At 44.3% G+C, this 24,543-nt stretch overlaps 1 protein-coding gene across 3 annotated transcripts in view; it reads left to right on the top strand.

Annotated features, from left to right (window-relative positions):
• Positions 1-24,543, top strand: part of LOC144798802 (uncharacterized) — a 136,022-nt gene that overhangs the window by 12,880 nt on the left and 98,599 nt on the right. For all 3 annotated transcript variants that reach the window (XM_078669847.1, XM_078669848.1, XM_078669846.1), the window contains exons 2-3: positions 11,275-11,421; positions 12,690-12,773. In XM_078669847.1, the coding sequence (XP_078525973.1) occupies positions 11,275-11,421; positions 12,690-12,773 (231 nt within the window). The remainder of the gene's footprint in view (positions 1-11,274; positions 11,422-12,689; positions 12,774-24,543) is intronic.

The raw sequence follows: 24,543 nt of genomic DNA on the forward strand, positions 1-24,543 counted from the left end.
TCTTGGACTATGTCCTAGATACTTATGCGTAAAGGAGATTAATTCTGGCCAATAACATAGAAAGCAATAACACAAGAGCTGCGTGGAAAATCAGGCGCAGGCACCAAAGAGATTGACTATCAGTTGATGTTAATTTAAACATAAAATGTATAAATGTATACTTGTTAAGAGTAGCAAAATCAAGAAAATGTTTGCCTCCCCTGCAGCTGGATATGAAAAAGCACACGTTATGAACTATTTTCGTGATAAAACAATGACAACATTTTTATAAATATCTGACATGATTTCAACATGCCTCTGGCTTCTTAGGCATGACGCTCTCATTGTAGATGTAGTAAACATGGGTAGATATTGTTCAACATGTGGAAATAAATGCCAGTGGTACTGGTTGAGATGAAATACAGTCCCAGAAATCCTTGACTGCATAGATTTTATAAAATAGCAAACGAGCAAAGCTGAAGATTATCCAGGTATTCTTTACAACCTAGGGCCTGATTCCGATCTGGTTCGGAAAGCATATCGAATGACTCGGGTCCGGAATGTTTTCCAGACGACTTAGAAGGTGAGAGTCAGACCGAATGAGTCTGAATCATTCGAATGCATCCGGATACGATTCGGTCGGGCTCCCGTTGACTTCAATGGTAGCCTGTGTTCCGAACGCTAACACAGGCTCGCATTGGCAAAAGGGGTGGTTGGGGATAATCGTGCACCCTGTGGCGTCCACACCTTGGTGCTTGCCACACTGTGCATGGTTGGTAAAAGGGACCCCTGTGCACCCCCACGGGCCCGATTCAGAGGGCCCCGGGCGAAGGGGGGGCCAGCTACCGACTGATTCAGGAAGCCTTTTTGATCCAGGTAAACCGAATCGGAAAAGCTGTCCGAATCGTTCATCGTACTTGCTCGCTTGGAAAACCTACGCCATAGAGCTGTACAATCTGCCCCGGAGGGATCGATCTCTCCTAGTGCCTTCCGGACCCGATTCAGTCAGTGCTAAGGCTTTCCAGGCATCATACTTGGTCGTTCGGAACTGTGAACGATTCGGTCAGAAACAAGTGCTCCGTATCGGTTTATGCAATTCCAAATCCGATTCGGAGCCCATCCGACCGATATCGACCCCCTAGTGTCAATGCCTTTTATATATGTGTTGCTTTGAAAAAAACATAAATAAAAGGAATTATCATTTACAATGCCAATAGCTTAAAATCTCCGAATTGCGAGACCTATTGCATTGCAAATGCTTGTTTTCTTTCTTGTTACTGATCCAAATTGGACTGGTGAGTAATTTAAAAAAAGTCCTGGTTTTAAAGCCTATTTATCTATATTTCAAAAGGCATTTAAAAGTTGTAACTTACAACCCTTGTGCAGCCCATGTGCTAATAATTAATTGCGATATAGCAGACGTGGAAGCATTCTATCGGCTCACTAGATCCCCACACCAATGAATGTATATGTTTGTAGCACTTATTCTCAACAAATGATAAGCCAAGGAGGAATGTGTGCATGGTGTGTCAATGCAGATTCTGGTGCAAACTGCAGTTTCCTCATGCTTTACTCCTGATTTTTCACTCCTGATTTTTCAAGGGGTCAGCTAAGAATAAGGGCTGTTGAAAACATTCAGATTTTTGCCTGTACAGGTAGAAGTGGATGCCTGCTGATTAAATTCTCAGATGTGCTTTCTAGCTCATGTTGTGTGGGGAGAGGGGGGTTGCATTATATTTGATGGAGATAGTGTTTCCCCAACAGCTCTCTACAGAAAATCAGTGAATGAAGTCCTTTGTTATGTTATGTTGTTGTTTAGCAGCTACAGCGTGGGTGGGGTGTTCTTGATGGGCTCCTTCTTTCTGGACAGAGGCTCATAATTAACGTGAAAGGCTATGTGAGAGGTGGGCAAGTGAGTGAAACGATGGATGAATAGATTTTTCAGTGAAAGGGTGGATCGAGAGATGCTGGTTTAATGAGTGAAAGGATCGATGTCCATATGGATGAGTGAAAGAATGGATGGATGAGTAACTGGAGGGTGGGTGAATGGATGAGTGAAAGGGTGTATGGATGGATGAGTGAAAAGGCAAATGGATGGATGGATGAGTGCAAGGATGGATGAGTGAGTGATAGAATGGACGGATGAGTGAAAAGGCAAATGGATGGATGGATGAGTGGATGGTTGGGTGGGAAAAGGATGAAAGAGTGAAAAGATGGATGAATGAGTGAAAGAATGGATGAGTAAAAGGCTGGATGGTGAAAGGGAGGATTGATGTACTGAAAGGATGGATGGATGGAGTGAAAGGATGGATGATAGATGAGTGAAAGCGGTGGATGGAGGGATAGATGATTGAAATGGTGGATGGATGGATAGGTTTGGAGATGGATTGGTGGACGATGGAGGACAGAATGGTGAAGTACTGAATGTTGGATAAAAGAATGAATGTAGGACAGAATGTAAAGGTGAAATGGTGGCTATCAGTGGGTGGATAGAAGGATAAATGGATAGATGCTTGGATGGAAGAGACAAGAGAGCTCTTATGGGGAGGGTCGCAACGACATGCTTTGCTTGTTTCGTGCCATAAGAGTTTCGGCTCAAATGGGGGAGGTATTTTAATTTTCTTGCTACTCCCTCGATGGAAAATAATTTTAGAGAAAGTGGGTTTTTGTTAGGCCTGAGCATGAAATTCCGCTCCTCTCATGGAGTTTGCAGAGTTTCTTGCACTCCGCACGGATTTATCACATGTCCGGAGAGCCGGGTAGACAGAGTGAATGGCGATTCGTTGTCTGGCCAGGACTAGTTCCAACAGGCCAAATCTGTATTTCATCTTGCTTCCTTTCCAAGGGAGTGGCAGCAGCCCCAACAGACAATTTCTCACTGTTAAGTCTACATTCACTGCAGGGACATCTTAAAGATTTTGGGGGCCCTGGGCCAAACATGTTTTGGGGGCCCCTGTTCAGAACATCTTTGAATTTATGATCCAATTTAGGCCCCTGATTCCCATGCCATTTCCGCTTCCTCAGCCGCGTAAGAGAGCCAGTTTGCATCATAGGCATTAGCCTATATATTCCTGATGTAAACGGACGCGTGCAGCTGACAGTGGTAGGATTTAGTGTTTCCTGCCCTGCCACTAGGTTTTTAATACTTTTTAAATTGTATATGTGTGGCTGAATTACTCTGTGCTTTTTAACAATTTCTCCTACCTACGCGCACTTGCACTTTACTTGATTCTGCTTGCCCACACCTCCCTAGCTGCTCCAATTCGCATCTTGCTTTTCCTCCAGTCCTGGTCTGCCGCAGCTGATACGCCAATTGTGCGGAGGGCTGGAGCTACTATCGGGCTCCTCACTTACACCCATGCAGTTTCTGCTTCCTCAACTGCGTTAGCGATCCAGTTTGCATTATGGGCATTAGACTTTATATTCCCTATGCAAATGGACGTGCGCAGCTGACAGCGGTAGGATTTAGTATTCCCTGCCCTGCTACTAGGTTTTTAATACATTTTAAATTGTATATAGGTGGCTGAATTACTCGGTGCTTTTTAACCATTTCTCCTACTTACACGTATTTGCACTTTACTTTATTCTGTTTGCCTACACCTACTTAGCAGCTCCAATTCGCATCTCAGTTTTCCTCCACTCCTGTTCTGCCGCAGCTGATACACCAATTGTGTGGAGGGCTTGGGCTACTATCAGGCTCCTCACTTCCTCCCACGCAGTTTCCGCTTCCTCAGCTGTGTTAGCGATCTAGTTTACATAATAGGTATTAGCCTATATATTCCCAATGCAAACAGACGCGCGCAGTGTGCGTGCCGATGGCACGCCATAGGCAAGCCGGTCTATGCCCGTCAGCGTCCTGAAGGTGTCCTGCGCCATCCATGCTTTCGAGTTCCCTTCCGGTGAGTTTCTTCCACTATATTACAAGAGGAAAACACTGCTTAGCCTTAGACAGCTACCATTATGTCAGTGTACAGCCTCTGATCCGAGCTTGGAGGTAGACTTTTTATGCAATAAGTCCAACTTGTCCTCTCCTCCAGCCCAGGAAACTCACATCCAAGATCCTCCCTCGCAACAATAAGTGTAAAAACAATAAGAAAACAGAGGACTTAAAGACCACCCTTTTAAATTGTCGCTCTATGTAAAAGCATGAACCACACATTTATGACCTACTTTTAGACGAACAGCCTGATCTTCTATTTCTCCCTGAGACCTGGCTGTCTGAAGCCTCCAACCTTACTATCACCTCGGCCATCCCTGCGGGTTAGGGAATCCCTAGGAAGGACCGACCGAGTGGGAAGGGGGCGGTGTCGACATAATTTATAATCAAAAACTAGACTGCTCTCCCATCCCGATGGAAAACATCCAGGGCACAGAGTCCTTAGGCTTCCGCTGTACCTTAACTCCACATCATTACATAGCTGTTTTTCTGATTTACAGTCTTCCCAGTGCAATTGGGCATTTTATTACTACACTTAATGCAGCCACCACCTCCCTGGACTTAAAATTCAACAAATGCCTTATTCTGGGAGATTTCCATATACAGATGGACAATAGAAAAGACCCTCAAGCAAATTCCTTGTTGGAAACGCTGCAGGCCTGCAACATGTTTCCATCTATTTCTTCTTCCACCCATGAGAAGAACCACATTTTTCACAACATTGACGTATCAGTAAGCCTACCTCTTCCCATTACCTGGTCTGACCACCTCCTATTAAAATTCGTCATTCCCAACTCTGACACAGCCCGTCGGGCTAACGCAGGGCAGAGGGTCCCTAATTACAGGACTTGCCATAAAATATCCATCCCGATGTTAGCAGCCGCCCTCAGCCATTCCTCACCCGAGCTGTCTGGCTGCCCCGACTCAGACTTCCTCTCAATAGATTCATGGCTCCGATCAATAGATTCATGGCTCCGAACCAATATTGGTGCAGTGCTACCAGTTGTTTCCCGCTCCTCAAAGAGGTTGGCCCCACCAGCTCCATGGTTTAACGATTCTCTCAGATCTAGCAAAACAAATTGTAGAGAAATGGAACAGAAATGGTGTAAATCCTATCTACCTGAGGACAGGAAGGTGTATAAAGACACCGTAAAAGCTCATTACATTCTTGTGAAGGCAGCCAAGAAAAACTTCTTTCAATCCAAGATAGAAAATGTCCAAAATAAGAGTAAGGAAATCTTTAGCATATTTAAATCCTTTACCGCCCCGAAACGGCACGAAGGAAGGGCCATCCACAGAAGAATCGTCCAAGCAAGTAGCTCAATTCTTCCACAAAAAGATCTCTGTGATCCAACAAGCCTTCACTAAAATCTCAGAAAAAGAACTGACCTTCTACCTTAGTTCTAATAGCAAATTTCACTTCTTGGATCCTCCATCTTTACTAGCTTTCCCTGAGTTTCAACTTGAAGAGTCACTGACCCTTCTCCAAAGCATTAAGTCTGGCTCTCCTACTCACCCATGTCCAGCAAATATCCTGAACCTATTAGCTCCCACCATAAACCCCACAGTAAACCAGCTCTTTAATGCTCCCCTCTCCTTAGGCAACATGCCAAAATTATGGAAGAATGCTAAGATTCTTCCACTGATACAAAAAGGCAAACGCCAAACTAACGGACCCTGCCAACTACAGGCCAATCTCCCTTCTTCTGGCCCTCTTCTCCAAAATATTAGAGAAGCATGTAAACAAGGCCCTCCAAAAACACATTGAAGATGGAAAGCTCTTTCATGTCTCAATCCGGTTTTAGGGCTAACTACAATATGGAGCCCGCTCTGCTGGAAGTGACTGAATTTCTCAAGAGTAAGCTGGACCAGGGAGGCAATGCTGTGCTAATACTACTTGATATTTCGGTGGCCTTCGATACGGTCCGACATGAGAGGTTCCTGGAGAGACTTGCTAACATCGGCCTGGGCGGGGACCGCCTTAACATAGATGTCATCCTTCTTGGCAAATAGATCTCAGGACATATGCCCCTCCCCCTTTCTCATCCCCGGTTCTAGCCATGAATGTAGGTTTCCCTCAGGGCTCCATTCTCAGTCTTACCCTATTACTAGGCTGTCCTGTTTTCAGTTTCTATTTTTGGTAAATTCTGGTGGTGTTTTTTCAGTGTTTTCAATATCTTAAAAAACAGTTGTTATCAGTCGTTACACATTTTCACGCCACTAAAAACAACAGAAAAAGTGTTTTTCCGGTGTTTATGGAACGTTTTGTTTTTTTCATTGCTTGCTTTCTGCACTGAAACATGGTATATAGACAGTGTACGTATAGTGTATATGAGGTCCAAAGAGATTTTTGCAAATTAATTTTATTGTAGTACACCATACAATACTTCTTCAGTGAGTCTTTGGTCATGTGCGCTCGCGCTTTCCTTCCCATGTAAACTTCTGTGATAAGGCCCTCTCAGCATTCATAGCCCCTTGGGCTGGGAACCGTCAGCTAAGGGACAAAGTTGGGAAGACTCTTTCTTTGATGCCACATAAAGCACGAAATGATAAATATTTGCATTTTAGTTCCTGGGCATAAGAAAACAGTGCACCAGAATGGACTCAAAAGTCAATAGCATCCCTCATTAACTTTGAAGATTGTAAAGATGCTTTCAGCATACCATCTAACAAGTAGCAAGGATCTCCTACAGGGAATCACTTCAGCTCGGGTATAAATTTTGACAGGTCATCACACACATTTTTTATATACGTAGCTGAATCACTACAAATACAAACAATATCACTCCAATCTTTGTTGAACTTGGAAAGAACCTTTTTTGCAGAGCATAACAAGTGACACTGCATTCTATGTTTTCCAAAAGTCTGGTGTCACATTTTCACCACTATCCCAGATGTTTGGTGATATATATACTTGTCACTATACCTTGCATTTAACGTTTAAAGCCTGAGGTGTTGGCAATTCACCTACTATCAATACTGACCCACTAGAAACTATGGTCTGATGTATTAAGGGTTTTTACCCATTCTCTGTTGGTAAATGTGATGACACATTAGGAAAGATTTTTATGAAACTAGCCATTTTACCTATCAGTGAAAGAATCAAATGCAGCCAAAATATCAAATGTGAGTCTTTCACTTTCTTTTTCCTTTCTTTGAATGGCATTTAGTTTGTGGTTGTGCAGGTGTTTTTTCAGCGTTTATATGTTTTCACCGGTGAGGGCTATTTTTCTTTCAGTGGGGTTTTATCAGTTATTATAGGTTTAAACCTAAAACCCCACAGCCTACCTATTACATATATATCTATCCCCCTTGCATTTCTGGTAGAGGAAGAGGGCTCAAAAATTGTTTCCTATGCTGATGATACTCAGCCAGTTTTTACATGTGAAAAAGGACCCGACTTTGACGGGGCAATGATTAGGTCATGCCTCACAAAGGTTTTTAACTGGCTTAAGATCAATCAGCTGAAGTGCAATCCTGACAAAAAATAATGTTGTTTTCTTTGGTAATCCAGAAACACCTGACTGGAGCTCTTGCTTTACAAAAGATCTGCCGCCCCCGCCTGCGGAAAAGGAGAAAGTCAAAAACTTAGGAATTGTCATAGACAAGACACTTTCCATGAGCTTTCCAATCCCAAATCTACCTGCCGCTTGCTTTGGCATACCCCGGATGCAAAACAAATTCCTGCCACTGTTACCACTTGAGAGCAGAAAGATCGTGGTTCAGGCTCTGGTGACATCAAAGCTTGACTATGTCAACAGCTTGTACCTTGGTCTTCCAAATCCCTTATCCAGCGGCTACAAGTGGTACAAAATGCGGCGGCCAGAGCCCTCCTGGGACCTAAACCCAGAGCTAGTGTGACCCCTATTCTTAAGTCTCTATACTGTCTCCGCATAAAAGAACGGATTGACTTCAAAGCGATGACCATCTTCTTTAAAGCTTTCCACGGCTGAGAAGCCGGCTACCTAAATAAGCGGGTTCATCGCTACACAACATCTAGACCCCTAAGATCTTCCAATACCAACCTTGCCATCATGCCTAAAGTATGCTGTGCCCACACTGGAGGCAGATCCCTCTACTTGTTAGGTACAAAATGGTGGAATAGACGCCCTGAGTCTCTGAGACTAACCGAAGACCTACTCTCTTTCAAGAAGAACTTAAAAACCTGGCTTTTTAATAACTGTTGGGTCTTTTACGCACGTTTTCCTCCCGCTGTCACGCGCCAGGACACTCTAGTCTGAGTAGCTGCACGCTTTATTAAACACGCTATTTCATTTAATTTCATTAGGTCCCTGACAGTGCAAAGGAACACTCATCCAAATTCTAAGGGACTTATTTATGAGGCCATGCCTCACTTTTATGCCGCCGGTGCGTCATGTTGCTCTTTATTTACAAAGTGACGCATTTAGGTAGATGCATCACTTTGTAAAGCCCAGCGCTACATTATACCTAAACCAGGTATAATGTATGAAGGGTGGGTGTTCCCCCGAGAAAAGCCTGGTAGAAGTGGCGCATTGAAATCTATGAGAAGTCAGTGCGCCACTTCTAGGACGCCATTGCGTCAATATCTTACACCTGCCTCACAGCAGGCGTAAGACTGATGCAGGCCATTTCACATGGGGCTTGCCCCATTTGAAAGGACATATTGCTGGAGTTGCGTCTATTTTCAGACACACCCCAGCAATGGATCACTTTTACGCCCACATATACGTCAGAAATACTGACTTATCTTTAACTCCTTGCAACATGATGCGTCATACAGTAAATATGACGCATCCATCATGTTGCAAGGAGTGCGCACTAAGAAGTGACGCATCCTTGTTTTCACACAGCGATGCATCAATTCTCACAAATAAGGCCCTAAATGTGTTTACATCTAATATTCAGGGATAGTTATGTGTGTTTTTAATATTGTAACACAGCAGCAGCTCACCAATATTACTGTAATAATCTCTGTGACGCCCTCCCATTTCTTATACATTAGGCCTTATTTTGATCTAAAATAAACTTTTTCATGTATATTGCATGAAACAAACACCTTTCTCTGCAAAATGGCTGTACTAGACTCTCACACATCAGGTACATAAAAAAATAAGTTAAAGGAAAACAGCATTTAAAACAATCTGTTTAAGAAATATTCAAGTTCATTAGGGCAAAACACTGGAGAACAGAGCTGACTCTGTCAGGGGGCCCCTTGAAGGGCTGGGGCCCTGGGCCAGAGCCCACTTTGCCCATGCATTAAAACGTCTCTGATTCACTGCCGTCTCCCTTTGCACCTCGCATTGCGTTTCCTCCCATAAGGGCCTCACATTTCGGCCGAGCCACATAATTTGTCCAAAGTCAGCATGGGACAGCCCACAGTCCACACACTCAGCTAAACCCTGTGCAGGCGGTGTGGTGTCAGGTATGCTCTGTGTAAATAATTAATCTGTGTCAGCCTAAATCTGGCATTGTTGGCCACCTCCTGCACCTGAGCACATCCCCAGTCTCCGTCTGTAAAGGAGGACTCCAAGTCCCCGTTCCAGTAGTCGCGGATGGATGTAAATTTCGTCGGTCTATCGGTCTTGAGGGCAGCCTATAACCGGGAGATGATACTCCTAGTGGAGCCAGGGTCCAGCATTACCAGCAGAACATGTGATTCACTAGGTTCGTCTGGAAAGGATACCATATTTACTGGGCCGTGCTGGACACGCTGGTATATTACAAAAATTGCTCCGGACCTACAGCAAAGTGTACCCCTATCTCCTCCAGTGACATAAAGGTGTCTTTCAGTAATAGATCTCCTGCCCTCTGTCACCCACCCTCTACCCAAATCAAAACATCCATAAGAAAACATTCTTCTTAAGTGAGATCGATTGGTTAGGTGAAAATATTTCAAGTATAAACTTCGTAAACACCCACGTTGTTGGTTGAAAGGGCAGAGAAAATAATATCTCTGTTTTTGGAACACCTCTACTTGGTACAGCATCTTTTATTAATTTGTCCTGTGTATTTATAGTGACGAAAAGGTAAAGTGTCTGACAGCAAACTTAAGAAAATGATAGATGCATAGGCGTTGTTAATTCTAAATAGAGTGGAAAGCAACTATATAATTGGACCAAAGTTTTTATTGAGAGTGCGATCAATAGAAAAGGCGCTGTACTGATGAAGGAACTATTTTTGCAGTGTAAAGTTTGTGGACAAGATACGTTTGTTTTACATGCGTAAGAGTGCATGTGAAGCTATATGTAAAGGATAGCAATTATGGTAGAAACCAGATTTTATTGATTAGAAGAATAGACATTTATCTGTATTACAATAGGGATTTCAAGAATTGTTAAAGTGGTTAAGGTAGTAATCAATTGTGGGAAGTGCAACTTTAAAACTGGATCCTGCAGGTGCTGTGCATGTTTTTGTATTTTTGGATATCCTAGATTAAAAGATTTATAATACTCCTGGAGTGAGAGAATCACTGCTTTGACTACTGTCTTGAAAGACAGGGTCATAACGCAGGTTGGGGTCATGCACTTTTTGCTTTGAATTGATGCAATTGATATTGGATTCCTTGCCCATTGTAAACTATACTTTGAATGTCAAGCAAAATCCTTCCTGATGAGTATGGCCAAAATAGAAACCATAATTGGTACCAGATGTTTTAAACTCTGAATATATTTCAGAGGAGTGAAAAATCAAGTTTTGTTTTTCCTTTCTCTGAAGACGGATCAGTGGAAAACCGGGCTCCAAAGCTGGTGCTCTGAAGGACACCGATTAAAAAAAATATATATAACAGGATTGAGTGCGGCGGGTTGGTATAGAAGTTGGCAGGAAACCATGAATTGTTAGAATGAATCGGAGTAGAGAAGAGAGAGTAGTACTAAGCGTTGAGATGAGCTGTGGTTCTCGTCTATCAGATGGCTCAACCCTCAGTGGAATACCTACTCCTCTATTGACAGCCACCCATCTAAAATTCTGTATGTTACTAGTCCCGAAATATCAACCGTAAAATGTACAGGGCATAGTTTTCAAACACACCTGATCCTACTAGTATCCAACCAATACTGGAGGTTCAAATAACACTTGGACAAACAGGTAGCTGCTTCATACATCTTACAAAACAGGTGTCCCGTTGACCACCCAAAAGAAACATGTCGAGATGCTTTAATTCCACCGATCACTGTTTTTGTGCAACTAAGTGAGATACCCTTAGTGCAACAGGCATCCCCAAACGTGGTTACGGTGAAGAGTAGTGGCTACTCCCTTCTTGTTGCTATTTTCTTTAAGAGTTAGCCAAACTATGAAGGAAACATTCTTGTTCTTCTTAGGTCTACAGCACTATTCTATAATTGCTATGGGAGATAATGATGCCTTTTGTTTTTCAGATGGCTTCCCAAGCTCAGGTTTATGAAGTCCAAGATGACCTGGAAGTTAAGTTTCGTCAGACGCCAATAAGGTTTACCAAGAACCGAAAGAAAACACTTCACATAGTCACCACCCAGAGGAGCGCTGGAGCCCAGAACACAACACAGGTGAACCTCCAAAGGCATCTGAATTAATTGCTTGATTATTGGTGTGTGCATTGGCACATGGCAGCCAAAAGTGCACCAGCGAGGGAGAGAGAAAAACAGGTTCACATTTTAGTAGATATGGCGCTGTTCTGCTCTTTCTTTAACGCAATGTCACAACTTTAGTTGCTGCACTGAGTTGCGCAATTTTTATTTCGTAAATCTTGGACTAAGTGAATACACTGCATCAGTCAAGGATGACGGTTCATGACGTAACATGGTAACATAGAAATACGGGTACTATTGTAAATACTGATGTTTAACTTGTCTTTCCTTCCTGATAAGTCCACAGAGTAATTTAAAAAAAAAAATCTAATTAACAAATTGTTACCAGTGTTAAGCTGTGGGCTGGTTCAAAGTTCACTGTGAGTTTTGGGAATGTTCCACAAGATGTATATTGTCCACACCCAGCTAAGAGCCATCTGTAGGTGAGACTTAACAATTTGACCTGAAAATGACCTGTCATGGGTGACGTAGTAAATCTTTATATCTACTACTCTTTCCAATTTTCCAATGCACTATCCTATTTCTCACCCTATACCTCTATCAATATATCCTCTACATCCACTCTCGCATTCATCCCAAACTCCATACTACTACTATGATCCCCAAAAGAACCGTTTCTAGACTCTCCTCTACTCTACCCCTCCTTGCATCATATAACACCTCTTTTACTACACTGCTCCCACTAAACAACACCCCATCAGGGGGAACAAGCATTCTATAAATGCACAGCTTTTTCCCTCTTCTATCCCTCCGCTGTCCTACTCAATCCAAATAACTGACTAATATCCACCACTCAAATTACTTTCATATTTCACCACTCATCCTTTATGGGTTCCGGAGTACCATGCTACTTTTCAAAAAGGCACTTCAACACCCCATCAGGGGTAAAAGTGCTGTATAGATGCAAACCTTTTTCCCTCTTTTATGCCTCCACTATCCTTCTGAATCCAAATAACTGACTAACCTATCCACCACTCAAATTACATTCATATTTCACTATACTAATTCAACATTAATTCTTTATGGGTTCCAGAGCAGCTTGCTATTCGCCAAAAAAACACTTCAACGTCTCGTCTGGGGTAGTAAGCACTATATAATTGCAATTACAATGCAATACAATACATTGACAATTTCAAGCAGGGATACAACAAATATATGACGAGAGATCATGCTTTTTCAGGAATTGAGAGAACGTAATTCTTGTGGCCCTTTTTCGTTGTTTGCAGGATGGTGAAGAAAGAGATGCAACACAAAAGTTGCAAAATGGAATCAGTCACACTGTATGGACAGTTGTTGGAGAAGAATGGGAGGTGAGTCAAGGAAGAAAAAAGTAGTGTGGAAATGTGAAAGAGTTGCAGGTACTATATCAAAACCGCAGAGCAAATTAGCCCTCAAAACTGTGTCGGATTCTCTGTTCCAGAGTACTTTTCAACCTAAACGATTTTCAGATATCTGCTTGTGCTTCTAATCTATTTATATGGGTGAAGGTTCTAATGCAGATTTTGTCATGATACTCTTGTTTGTAGGACTGGTTAGTATGACTGCTCCTTTTACCAATGTTCAACTATAATTTCTCTCTTTCTACGGTCATTGGCTTGACTTTGAAAAGTAACTAGCGTAGAGGTAATCTCCAGTCGCCACAAAAGTGGCAGTTTGCGCACACCAAAGGCAAGAGTGGAGGTATCTTGGACATGTTTCCTCAGCTCAAGAAAGGGACATTTTTTTACTATTGCCTCACAGTATGCTGCCGTCTTGCTTCGCCCGTCCCAAATGATAGAAAATAGCACCCTCCCACACGGAGGCTCAAATACGATAAAGCAATAAAAACAAAACACCACCTGGAAAGGAATTTCACTTTTATAAAATGAAACAGACCAAAGACTGTTTTCAGAACAAGGCATGGAGTTTTATTTGTGCAACACTCTCTAACAAACAGGCTTTCCAAGATATCAAATGAGCAACATTCAAATGTATATAGAGATATATACGTATATATGTGTAAGCAATAATATCACATTTATAAGTAAGCAAATGCAACTGTTAAATGCAAGTAATAAAATACATGAAATGCAAAATTCAAGCAGATAATACTATAATGGATGTCCACTCCAAGAAATCAGAAAGATATGTACACTAGATACAACAGATGATTACAACCACTGAAGACTTGGATGTGTACACAGACTCACTCACACATCACAAAGTCAATACTCAAAGAAAGCACCTCCGATGATTATAACCACTGGAGACTTGAATGTGCACACAGACACTCACACATCACAATGACGATTATAGCCAATGGAGACTTGAATGTGCACACAGACGCTCACACATCACAATGGCAATAATTAAAAACAAGAAACATCACTGGCTGCAAACTTTCTCATGGCCCACTCCAGACTGGGGGATTCCCAGCCGGAGTCGAGACTCCGCAAACCGGGAGCTGCTGCACTGTAGGCGTGTCTGTCATTCAGGCCCAAATCCCAGTCTCTAAGTCAGGGGTCTCCAACCTTTTCTGTAGTGAGAGCTAATTCTGCTCAAGGAAAGTCCTGCCGAGCTACCAGCATATTTTATCTCTGTAAAATGCTGATGATATGTATTGAAATTACACTATGGTCACCCTAAGCACGATTATCAGTAGTAACCACCCAAACATTCGAGGTGAAGCAGAATGCTAGGAAAACGTTTATCAATATTAAATGCTTGTAATGAAGTAACATTCAAATTATCACTTGCTGTGTGCCACAAAGGGTATTATCAGAGCAGTAAGTCTCACCAACACAAATTGAATTATCATTCAGCTAACAACTTTAGATGTGTTTTAGAATTGCAATATTTTGTCTTCATTAGCATATTGTTTTTTGAAAATACACATATGTTTCTATCAAAACCACTTCCCACTTTGAGCAATCAAACTCAATTTTCCGGAAGAAAAACCTTTTCTGAAAAGCATAATTTTTTCCTTTAAAAATCAAATACATTTTCATTGTTAGAAAATACACAGTCCCTAAACATCAGCTTTTCGTTCTCATTGAGTACCGCCATGTAGAATTGCCTCTCATGGACAAATTCTGCTTCAAATACCCCAGTATTGGAATCATAGGCCATGCTTGCTTTGCATAACACTAAGAATGCCTCTGTTATGCTAATAATGCCCACCATTAAACCAGGGCTAACACTGTACCACAGCTGAATGCCCAACATATATCAGTTATGGCCATTATTATGGGAGAAGCAGTTGCCACTCTGTCAGGAATGGCTAAAAGCAGGACAGTCATGCTCTTAATATGTCAATGATGGCAGCAAGTATGTAATTACTAGACTTGTATGCCCAAAATAGTCAAGGATAAAAATTATACCATAAGAAAGCACAATTACGTCAGAGATGATACTCTTATGATGGGGGCCAGTATACATATTTAGCAGTCCTTGACACTAGGAGTAGCTTTAAGGAATCAACACTGTTTAATAGGGAAGGACACAATGTCACACACCCACACAACAATGAATGTGGTGCTTTAATTTTCTCTGCCCTAGATGCATACTCTCTTCTCCTCAGCTCTTTGTTTGAACATGCTATCAACTAACACATTTTCACTATAGTTCTTGCAGTCACACACTTTGGTGGGTCAACCCTGGTTACAGCTGCCACTATTCTTTGAAGTCACACATGGTTTAGCTGATAGAGCATGGCATATAGCATGGCCAATCTCCTTTTAGGTAAATTTAAAGTGGATAAAGATGGTTCATGTGGCAGACCCATAGGCCAACGCCGTAGCCTCCACATGCTTCAGCACCCTCTGCATACTTCTCAAGACCTTCAAATACATCCCCCCCGTATAGAGGAAGACCGTCATCAACGCACTCATCAACAGCAGGCTGGACTACGGGAATGTCCACTAAGCCGGAATCAACAAATCTCTACTCCACAAGCTCCAGACCGTACAGAACGCCGCAGCCAGACTTGTTCTCAGCATCCCATGACAAGACCACATCACCCAGCACCTACGAGATCTCCATTGGCTCCCCATCGAAAAAAGTGACCTTCAAGCTGTTCACACACACCTACAAAGCCCTCCACAACACCGGACCCCAATACCTCAACAAAATAATCTCCTTCTACGCCCCCAAGAGAAACCTCCACTCCGCTGATCAATCCTTGGCTGAAATCCCCGACATCCACAGAGCCAGAACAGGAGGCAGATCCTTCTCATACATCGCCGCCAAGACCTGGAACAAACTCGCCCTCAGCATCAGATGAAGCCCCCACCTGCAAGCATTCAGGAAGAACCTCAAGAACTGGCTTTTTGAATGACCAAAGCTGCCTAAATCCTTACCCCTAGCACCTAGAGACCCTCACGGGTGAGTAGTGCGCTCTATAAATCCCTATTTGATTGACTGATTGGCCAACAGAGTTTAGGTTTGAGTGTTATCAAGAGGCCCTGCCATTGGTTTGGCTATCTGTAACTCTTACAGATAATAAAACGAGCAGTGCTGCCTTCTTTAATATACACAGAATCTCTGTGATCGGCTTGGTATGGCTTCACCTCTGAGAGCTACTTTGAGGGTGCTGGTGAGCTACCAGTAGCTCCCGAGCTACTGGTTGGAGACCCCTGCTCTAAGTCAACAAACTCCCCCATTATAATCTCAAAACACACTAGAAGGTTCCAAGAAGCCTTCCTCTGCTCCAAGGAAACTTACTGGAGTTGTCCACTTTCCATGCAAGCATTCCAAAGGAGTTCTCACAATCCTTCTGCACTCACATGTTCCAGCCTTTATCTTAACGAAGCTTACGAAAGTCTCCACCAGAGCAGAAAACAAAACAACCTTGAACGTGAATAGCCTAAACAACTTGAGAAACTAGGGGCCTGCCTGTGTGCGCAAAAGATCAAGCTAGCTGACAGAGTCAGAATCCAAGGTGGCATGAGGGCATGTCAAAGCCAATAGTAAGAACTTCATGATACTTCCCAATATACAACATAATGGACATTTGAGCACCACTGCTTATAACATCACACATTCCATCTCCCAATGTACAACATAATGCACATTTTAGTACCACTGCTTAAAACACTGCACTTCGAGACCAAGAAGTACATTCCACACCTCTCTCTCTCTCTCTCATGCTTTCAAATGCACATCCCACACATTCTGTTCCTGGCAAGGCTGTTCTACTCTGTGAAAGCTCACACTCTAAAACTACAAAGAGACACAAATGAAAATAAGGCACAGGCAGCATACATTCAAGCTAGGATAAAGTAAAACACCAAAGGTCAATTTAAACAATGGCGGGTGAAGGTCATCAAGTGGTTTCAATACATGAGAGTGCCTCTAGCACTACAGCTGGTCTGCTCTCAGAGCAGGGCAGGAGAGGAGCGGTTGGCACAATGAAGTGCGCATGATGCTTTGGCCGGCCGTCTCGGGCCGACCAAACAATTATACTCACTTAGCATGTTCTCCACACAGGCTGCATTACAGCCTGTGTGGAGAACATGCCCAGGGCCCTAGTCCCCGTCTGAGCAGCGAATTACGGCGCTCAGATCAATCCCAACGCTGCATTGCAGCATTGTGATTGGCTTAGAGGAGCGAATCAGAACGCTGCATTGTGATTAGCTCAGGGGAGACTGGCTGCTTCCATGTCAACCGATGGAGGAGAGACGATGTGGGAGACGAGCGGTGAGGAGGTAAGTGTATTTTTCTTTGTTTACACCCCTTTACCCTCTGGCCCCCGCCTCGTCACTCCAGATCCGCCCTGGCCGCCACTGAAAATAATTTTTCTAAAAATTACTTTAATCCACAAAATTAACACAATATGACATAGATCATCTCCTGATGATCCATCACAAAGATACTTGGAAACTTTGGGCCTCCGTTCGATCTTGGCAGATGGGATACTCCGTCTCAAATGTGACAGATATCCGTCTGCTGTATTACAAGTTCCTTAGGATATAATGAAATTGTAATCTGGTGGACAGGGTAGCCGTCATGTTTGAGATGGAGTGACCCTGTCTGCCAAGATCATAATCCGGCCCTTTATTGGAATTAGGTTTTTTGTGACAAAACTGTTTAGTACAGGGCTCACCACATAGTGTGTGTCGTCATTCAGCATACTTCTTTTGTTCATGTGTTTCAGGGGCTAGCCCCTGACAACAGTCTTTGATAAGGTGATGCTTCCTTCCATGTTGCAGACCGACCTGTACCAAACTGGTTGGAACTAGAGGGTTCAGGTCAAAGAAGTACTCCTTGTTCTGTTGAGAATGTTGTGACAAGAATCAAACACACATCAACGTGGTTATAATGGCTTGGATTGGCATGTTGACGCATCAAGTGGTGAGCTTGAGGGCTTGCACAGGTAAAGGAGAGATAGCGATCTTTTTCCTATCTTGAATGTCACAGCAACACACCTTCTTCAAACTGCACATACACTGGGAGAACACAGCCTGTGATATCTAACCTTGACTTTCTCAATGCAGCGCATCATGCCCTTGTGGAGAAGCACACATTGAGATGTAAGGCGCAGGGCTAATGTGTTTTGCATCATCTAGTTCCGGGCCTCAAATGGCAGTAGTGCCTCCCAGAAGGGTATGAAATAATTTGGTAGATGTTCAAATGGAAGGCTTGAGAGAAAGACAGTCAACTTCGCTCTAAGTTATAAGAGGAGCGGTCCCCTTAGAAAACTATACTTCATGTAAAGATGGGCAGTCAGAATGACACATAAGTATGTATGGCAGTACAGAATAACACTATATGTGAGTGTACACCTCATAGAGTCGAATTTGCGTTGGCATTGTGCATTGATAAACTAAATCCCTGACAAAACACCGGTAAGCTGCCTTTTCAAATGTATAATATGATATTGTGAGATAAATATTAATTTAACAAAAAAATAATTTGTTTCAACCTACAACTGATATCTGAGAAGCAGTATTATGGACTCACTATCATTTGTAAGGTAGACCCTACTAATTTCGATTGTTTACCTTAAATATATGTTCGAGGCATATGAGCTGCAGATAGTACACTTTGCATTAGATCGCCATCTGGTGTTGGGCTCGGATGGTTGCACCTTGTTGTTGTCTTGGAAGAAGTCTTTGTAGTCATGAGATAGGTGACCCCTCCCTTGGACGATAGTGCGCATGGGCTTCTACTCCATCCTTAGATTGTTTTTTTTCCGCCATTGGGTTCGGATGTACTTTTTGCACTCTGATTCGAAAACTTAGTTTTTGTAACTTTTTCGATGCGCAAAACTTCTATAACTCTTCAAACTTCATCCATTCGATTCCGGTCGTCGACCCGGGTCGCGGGGCCTATCGACTACGCTGGGCTTACGGCTTATGGAAAGGCCCCCAGTGTGGAGCAAAATTTCCACACAGCGACCATCATAAGGTCTGTAACTTGTGTCTCTCTCCGGAACACGACAAACCCAGCTGCCAAGTCTGTGCCTCTTTTCGATCAAAGAAAACTATCCGTGATTTCCGGGCTCAACGACACATCATGGCGCAGAGATCAGTTCCGGACCAGTGGACATCTTCAATGAAGGACCAGATGTCCCAGAAGAAGTTTTCGAAGAACTCGAAATCGTATCGGAGGCAGAGGACTCAGATGACCCCATCACTCCTGGTCAACGAGTGAGTACTACTGCCCCTGCCCCAACCCCAACCCCACCATCACAGCAAAAGGCACTGGTCAAGACTTCGCCTGCTGGCCCCAGTCGCGACTGAAAACATGCTTCAGAAGCCCCGCCTTTGAGCCTGGCTCCAAAGAAAAAATATAAGCCCTCCAGTAGCTCAGTGCCGAGCAAACCGCATGTCATCGTCCCATAGGTGCCTTTGATACAAAGCCAAAAGGACACTCTGCTCCGAAATCGGTTTCTATTCCGTCCACGCCTAAAGACAAAACGGCCCCGAACAACATCCGGGCCTAGCGATAAAACGGCTTCGAACACTTTCAAGCCTAAACATCACCATCCGGCTCCGAAACCCAAGTCTTGGGAACCGAAAACGATGCAGAAGGATTCGACCACGTCTCCTAAGGACAAAGACCACAAAACTAAACCACGATCGGAAAAAAACGGCGCCGAAAGCGGTTAGTGAGGAATAGGAACTGTTTCATCCAGGTCTTATCGATCCCAAACAGAAGAAAATCCTCATTGATCCCAAAACAGGACATGTCAAAGCAACAGCAAGAACTCACGTACTCCTGTAAAGAAGAAGGACTGTGCCACTTCACCCATGCTTCCTTCTTCTCCTGTACAGCCTTCTAATCCACTTCCTCTCCCTAAACCAGCTACACCACAGCCTGTACCTTCTCCACCACATACACCACCACAAAATAATGATGACGATGATGATGATGATGATGATGATGATGATGATTTAGGGGACGCGGCGACCCCATGGACCCGTTCACAGATCCACAGCCTATATCACAGGATGGCTGGGACTTCGATGAACCTATAGACCCAATAAACATCCCAAGCCCGCAAACATACCCAACAAAACCATCTCCCCCTAACGACAATATTGATTTTGGCCAACTCATACATAGGGCTGCGTTTTTTCATGGTGTGACTATGCACTCAGACACACCGTAGGGGAATTTCCTTGTAGACACATTTTAACAGTCCCAAAGATCAGTACAAATGTTACCAATTATCAAAGGAGGCATTAATCATGCCCCTGAAGTATTTAAAGATTCGGTAAGATCCAGGATTCTAAATCCTAGAATTGATCAAAAATATAGACCTGCCCCAGAAGAACCGGTCTATATCAAAGGACAACTGCCTCTAGATTCACTAGTAGTGTCCAATGCTAGAAAGCGTGCTAATTCACAGACATCAGGGGATGCACCACCCCCAGATAAAGAATCCAAACTGCTAGAAGCATCAGGCAAAAGAGTAGCTGCGCAGGCGGCCAATCACTGGTGCATAGCTAATACTCAGGCATTACTGGCTAGATATGACTGGGCTCACTACGACCAATTAGGGACCCTTTTACAGCATTTGCCAGACCAATAAAAAGCCCAAGCAAATGACCTCATTCAAGAGGGGAAATTGATAACAAATGCCTCAATTAAATGTGCACTTAACGCGGCAGACAATGCTTCAAGATCCATTAACACTAGTGTACTGCTCAGACGACATGCATGGCCACGCATTTCAGGCTTTAGGCAAGAGGTCCAGACAACAATTTTAAATCCGCCGATCAATCAAGAACACCTTTTTGTACCGGCTGTGGACACAACTCTTAAGAAAATGAAAAAGGACACATGGGAGCCTTACAGTCTCCACAAACACATGGTTCCTTTCGTCGCTCCTTTTATAGAGGAGCCTCAAAAAACATCAGTACAGACACTTCATGCTTATTTAAAACTACCACCCAAACGATGATATTTTAGAGGAGGTTATAGAGGAAATAATAACAAAGGAAGAGGACGAGGTCACAATAACACTCGTACCTCCCCTGCCTCTAAACAGTGACTTCCCTCCACTCCCCCCAAGCCATTCCACTTTGGTCGGGGGAAGATTATCACAGTTCCTACCTGTCTGGAATGCCATCACAACAGACAAGTGGGTAAAACAGATTATCCAGTATGGTTACTGCCTAGAACTTACAGCTACCCCCCCCCCAACATACCATCCAAACAGCGTCCCATGTCCACAGAACATCTTACACTGTTAAAACAAAAAGTTCTCTCGCTGCTTCAAAAGCAAGCTATAGAGCCAGTCCCCATGCTTCTTCAGGGAACAGGAGTCTACTCCCTGTATTTCCTAATCCCCAAAAAGGATGGGACTCTAAGACCAATACTCGTTCTCAGCCCCCTGAATCTGTACATACACTCGGATCCCTTTCACATGATCACTCTCCAACAAGTACTTCCACTGCTCCAACAGAGAGAGTTCCTTGCCACACTAGATCTCAAGGACGCATACTTCCACATTCACATACATCCTTCGCACAGGATGTATCTAAGGTTTCTGGTGGACGGACAACACTATCAAATCAAAATCCTTCCATTCAGGGTAACCACCTTACCCAGAGTGTTTACCAAATGCCTGGCAGTGGTAGCAGCACACCTCTGAAGACAACACATTCCTGTCTACCAATATCTGGACGACTGGCTAATAAAAGCAAGACCATCTGACCAGTGTGCTTAACACACTCATCAAACCCTACAAACACTCCACGACTTGGGATTCACAATTAACTACACCAAGTCGCACCTCCAGCCCGCTCAGATACAACAATATCTAGGGCCACCATAAACACCTATACAGCTCTAGCATATCCCAATCCAGCCAGGATAGCTAGTATACAGACCCTCATTGCCAAATTTCAGATGCAACACTCTCTCCCAGCCCGAGTGTTCATGCAACTAATAGGCATGATGGCAACTTGCATCTTTATTGTACCATATGCAAGACTTCAAATGCGTCCCTTACAGGAATGTCTAGCACATCAGTGGAATCAGGCTCAAGGACAACTTACAGATCTGGTGTTGGTAGACAGCCGCACACACCGCTCTCTGCAATGGTGTAACACAACAAACGATTCCAAGGGGCGGCCGTTCATCGAGCCAGTTCCACAGATAGTTCTAACAAAAGACGTATCACTCACAGGATGGGAAGCTCATCTCCTCAATCACACCACTCAAGGCAAATGGACCACTCAACAGAAAGTGCTCCATATCAATCATCTGGAACTATTAGCAATATTCCTAGCACTAAAATCGTCCTACTCCATGTACAAAACAAGGCTGTCCTCATCCGGACGGATAACATGACAGTCATGTATTACATACAAAAACAAGGAGGCACACATTCTCTGCAGCTTTCCCAGCTCGCACAGAACATTTGGAGGTGGGCCATTCCACAAAACATATACTTCCTTGCACAACATCTTCCAGGAGTTCACAATCAGATTGCAGATCTTTTAAGTCGACAGACACAACAAATTCATGAATGGGAACTACATCCACAAGTTCTTCTACCATTTTTCCAAATGTGGGGCCAACCAGACATAGATCTGGCAGAGGTGCACCCGCTGATGCTTACTTCATGGACCACAATGCTTTGGGGCAACACGCTGGTAGGACAAGCAGTGTGCGAACAATTGGACTTTCTTTTATATTCAAGCTCCCTTGAGCTGGTGGGGCTGACGAGCCCGGGTTACGCACCTGCGTGCCACGAGTGGTACCGGACCTGAGAATATTTTTTGGCAGTCTACGCAGCACCCCTACATATATGCCTATTCCCTGCTGACGAGAGGTAACAACCTCGAAACACGTGTCCAGGGATGGCCAACGCGACAGTGATTTTTGCTCAAGTCTCTGGCAGAGGCGCACCTGCTGATGCTTACTTCATGGACCACAATGAAATGAAATGAAATGAAATGAAATGAAATGAAAAAGGGATTTATAAAGCGCTCTGTGGCCAAGCGGCTTCCTGGCGCTGGGGAACACATCAGCATCTGCCTAACAGATACGGGGAAGAATTAGTCCAGGAAAGCCTGAAGGAAAAGAAAAGTTTTGAGGGCTTTCCGAAAGTGGGAAAAGATGGGGATGGAACGGATGGAGAGGGGAAGGGAGTTCCAGATCTGCGGAGCGCGCACAGAGAAGCGGGTGCCCCCTGTGCGAGACTTACGGAAGCGGGGAACGTGAAGGAGAAAGAGGGAGGAGGAACGGAGGGAGCGAGGAGGGGCATGAGAGGAGATGAGGGAGTTGATGAAAAAAGGAGCGGAGCGGGCTTGCGCCCGAAAGGCCAGGCAAGCAAGTTTGAACTGGGACCTGTACTGAACAGGGAGCCAGTGAAGGGTCTTAAGGGCGGGAGAGATATGGGAGAACTTAGGAAGACGAAGAACAAGACGGACCGCCTGGTTCTGGATGGCCTGGAGACGACGAGTCTCGTAGGCAGGGATGCCTACAAACAGGCCATTACCATAATCCAGGCGGGATGTAATGAGGGCAGTGATAATAACTTTAAGTGCATCAACAGAAAAAAACCGGGAGATCTTGCGAATGAGACGGAGGGAAAGAAAACAAGAGGATACAACAGAACTGATGTGCGCATGCATCGAAAGATCATTGCTGACCTTGATGCCCAAAGTCCGAACAGAGGAAACCGGGGAAGGAGGAGGACCAAAAGAAAGGGGCCAATGAGAAGAAGACCAGGGATTTGAGGGGCCACCAGTGAGGACGAGCTCTGTCTTGTCAGGGTTGAGCTTCAAATGATTGAGGCTCATCCACTGAGAAATAAAGACAAGAGTCGACCTGAGCTTGGGAAGAGAGTGAGTGGGGGAAGACAGATCGAAGACGAGCTGGAGGTCGTCGGCGTAGTTATACACCGAGACCCCCAGCTCTAGAAGCGAAGAAATGAGAGGGCGGATATAGAGGTTGAAGAGAAGGGGAGAGAGAGAGGAGCCCTGGGGTACCCCACACGTGACCGGAAGGGGGGGGCAGAGAAGGTGGAGAGGTGGACTGCCTGTGAGCGTCCCTGCAGAAAGGAGGCGATCCAGGAGATGGCAACGCCCTGGATGCCCGCTGCGCTGACACGGTCAAGAAGAATAGCATGGTCGACCGTGTCAAACGCAGCGGACAAGTCCAAAAGGACCAAGGCCTGAGGGAGAATACCATCGGCCCTGCCCTTCAGTTCGTCGAGGACCGCGAGGACCACACCCTCAGTGGAGTGGCCCGGTCGAAAGCCAGCCTGGTGGGAGGCCAAAATGTTATTCTCCTCGATGTAGGATGAGAGACAGGATGTTACGTGGCTCTCAAGAATCTTCCCAAGATAGGGAAGGAGGGAGATTGGCCTAAAATTAGATGGAAGAGAGGGGTCCAGGCCAGCTTTCTTCAGAATGGGACACACAATGGCAGACTTAAAGAAGGAAGGGACAGAACCCAGAGCCAGGCAGGAGTTAAGGAAGGAAAGGGGAGGGGTGGGACAGCTGGTGAATAGAGTTCTGAGGATGCGAGCAGGTGCGCAATCCACCGGGGAGCCGGACTTGACTTTGACAAGGAGGTCAAGGAAAAGCTCGGGTGAGATGGGTACGAAGTGATCAAAAACAGAGGAAGAGGAAGGGGGGT

This window comes from Lissotriton helveticus, chromosome 12, assembly GCF_964261635.1.
Source record: "Lissotriton helveticus chromosome 12, aLisHel1.1, whole genome shotgun sequence".
Lineage (NCBI taxonomy): Eukaryota > Metazoa > Chordata > Amphibia > Caudata > Salamandridae > Lissotriton > Lissotriton helveticus.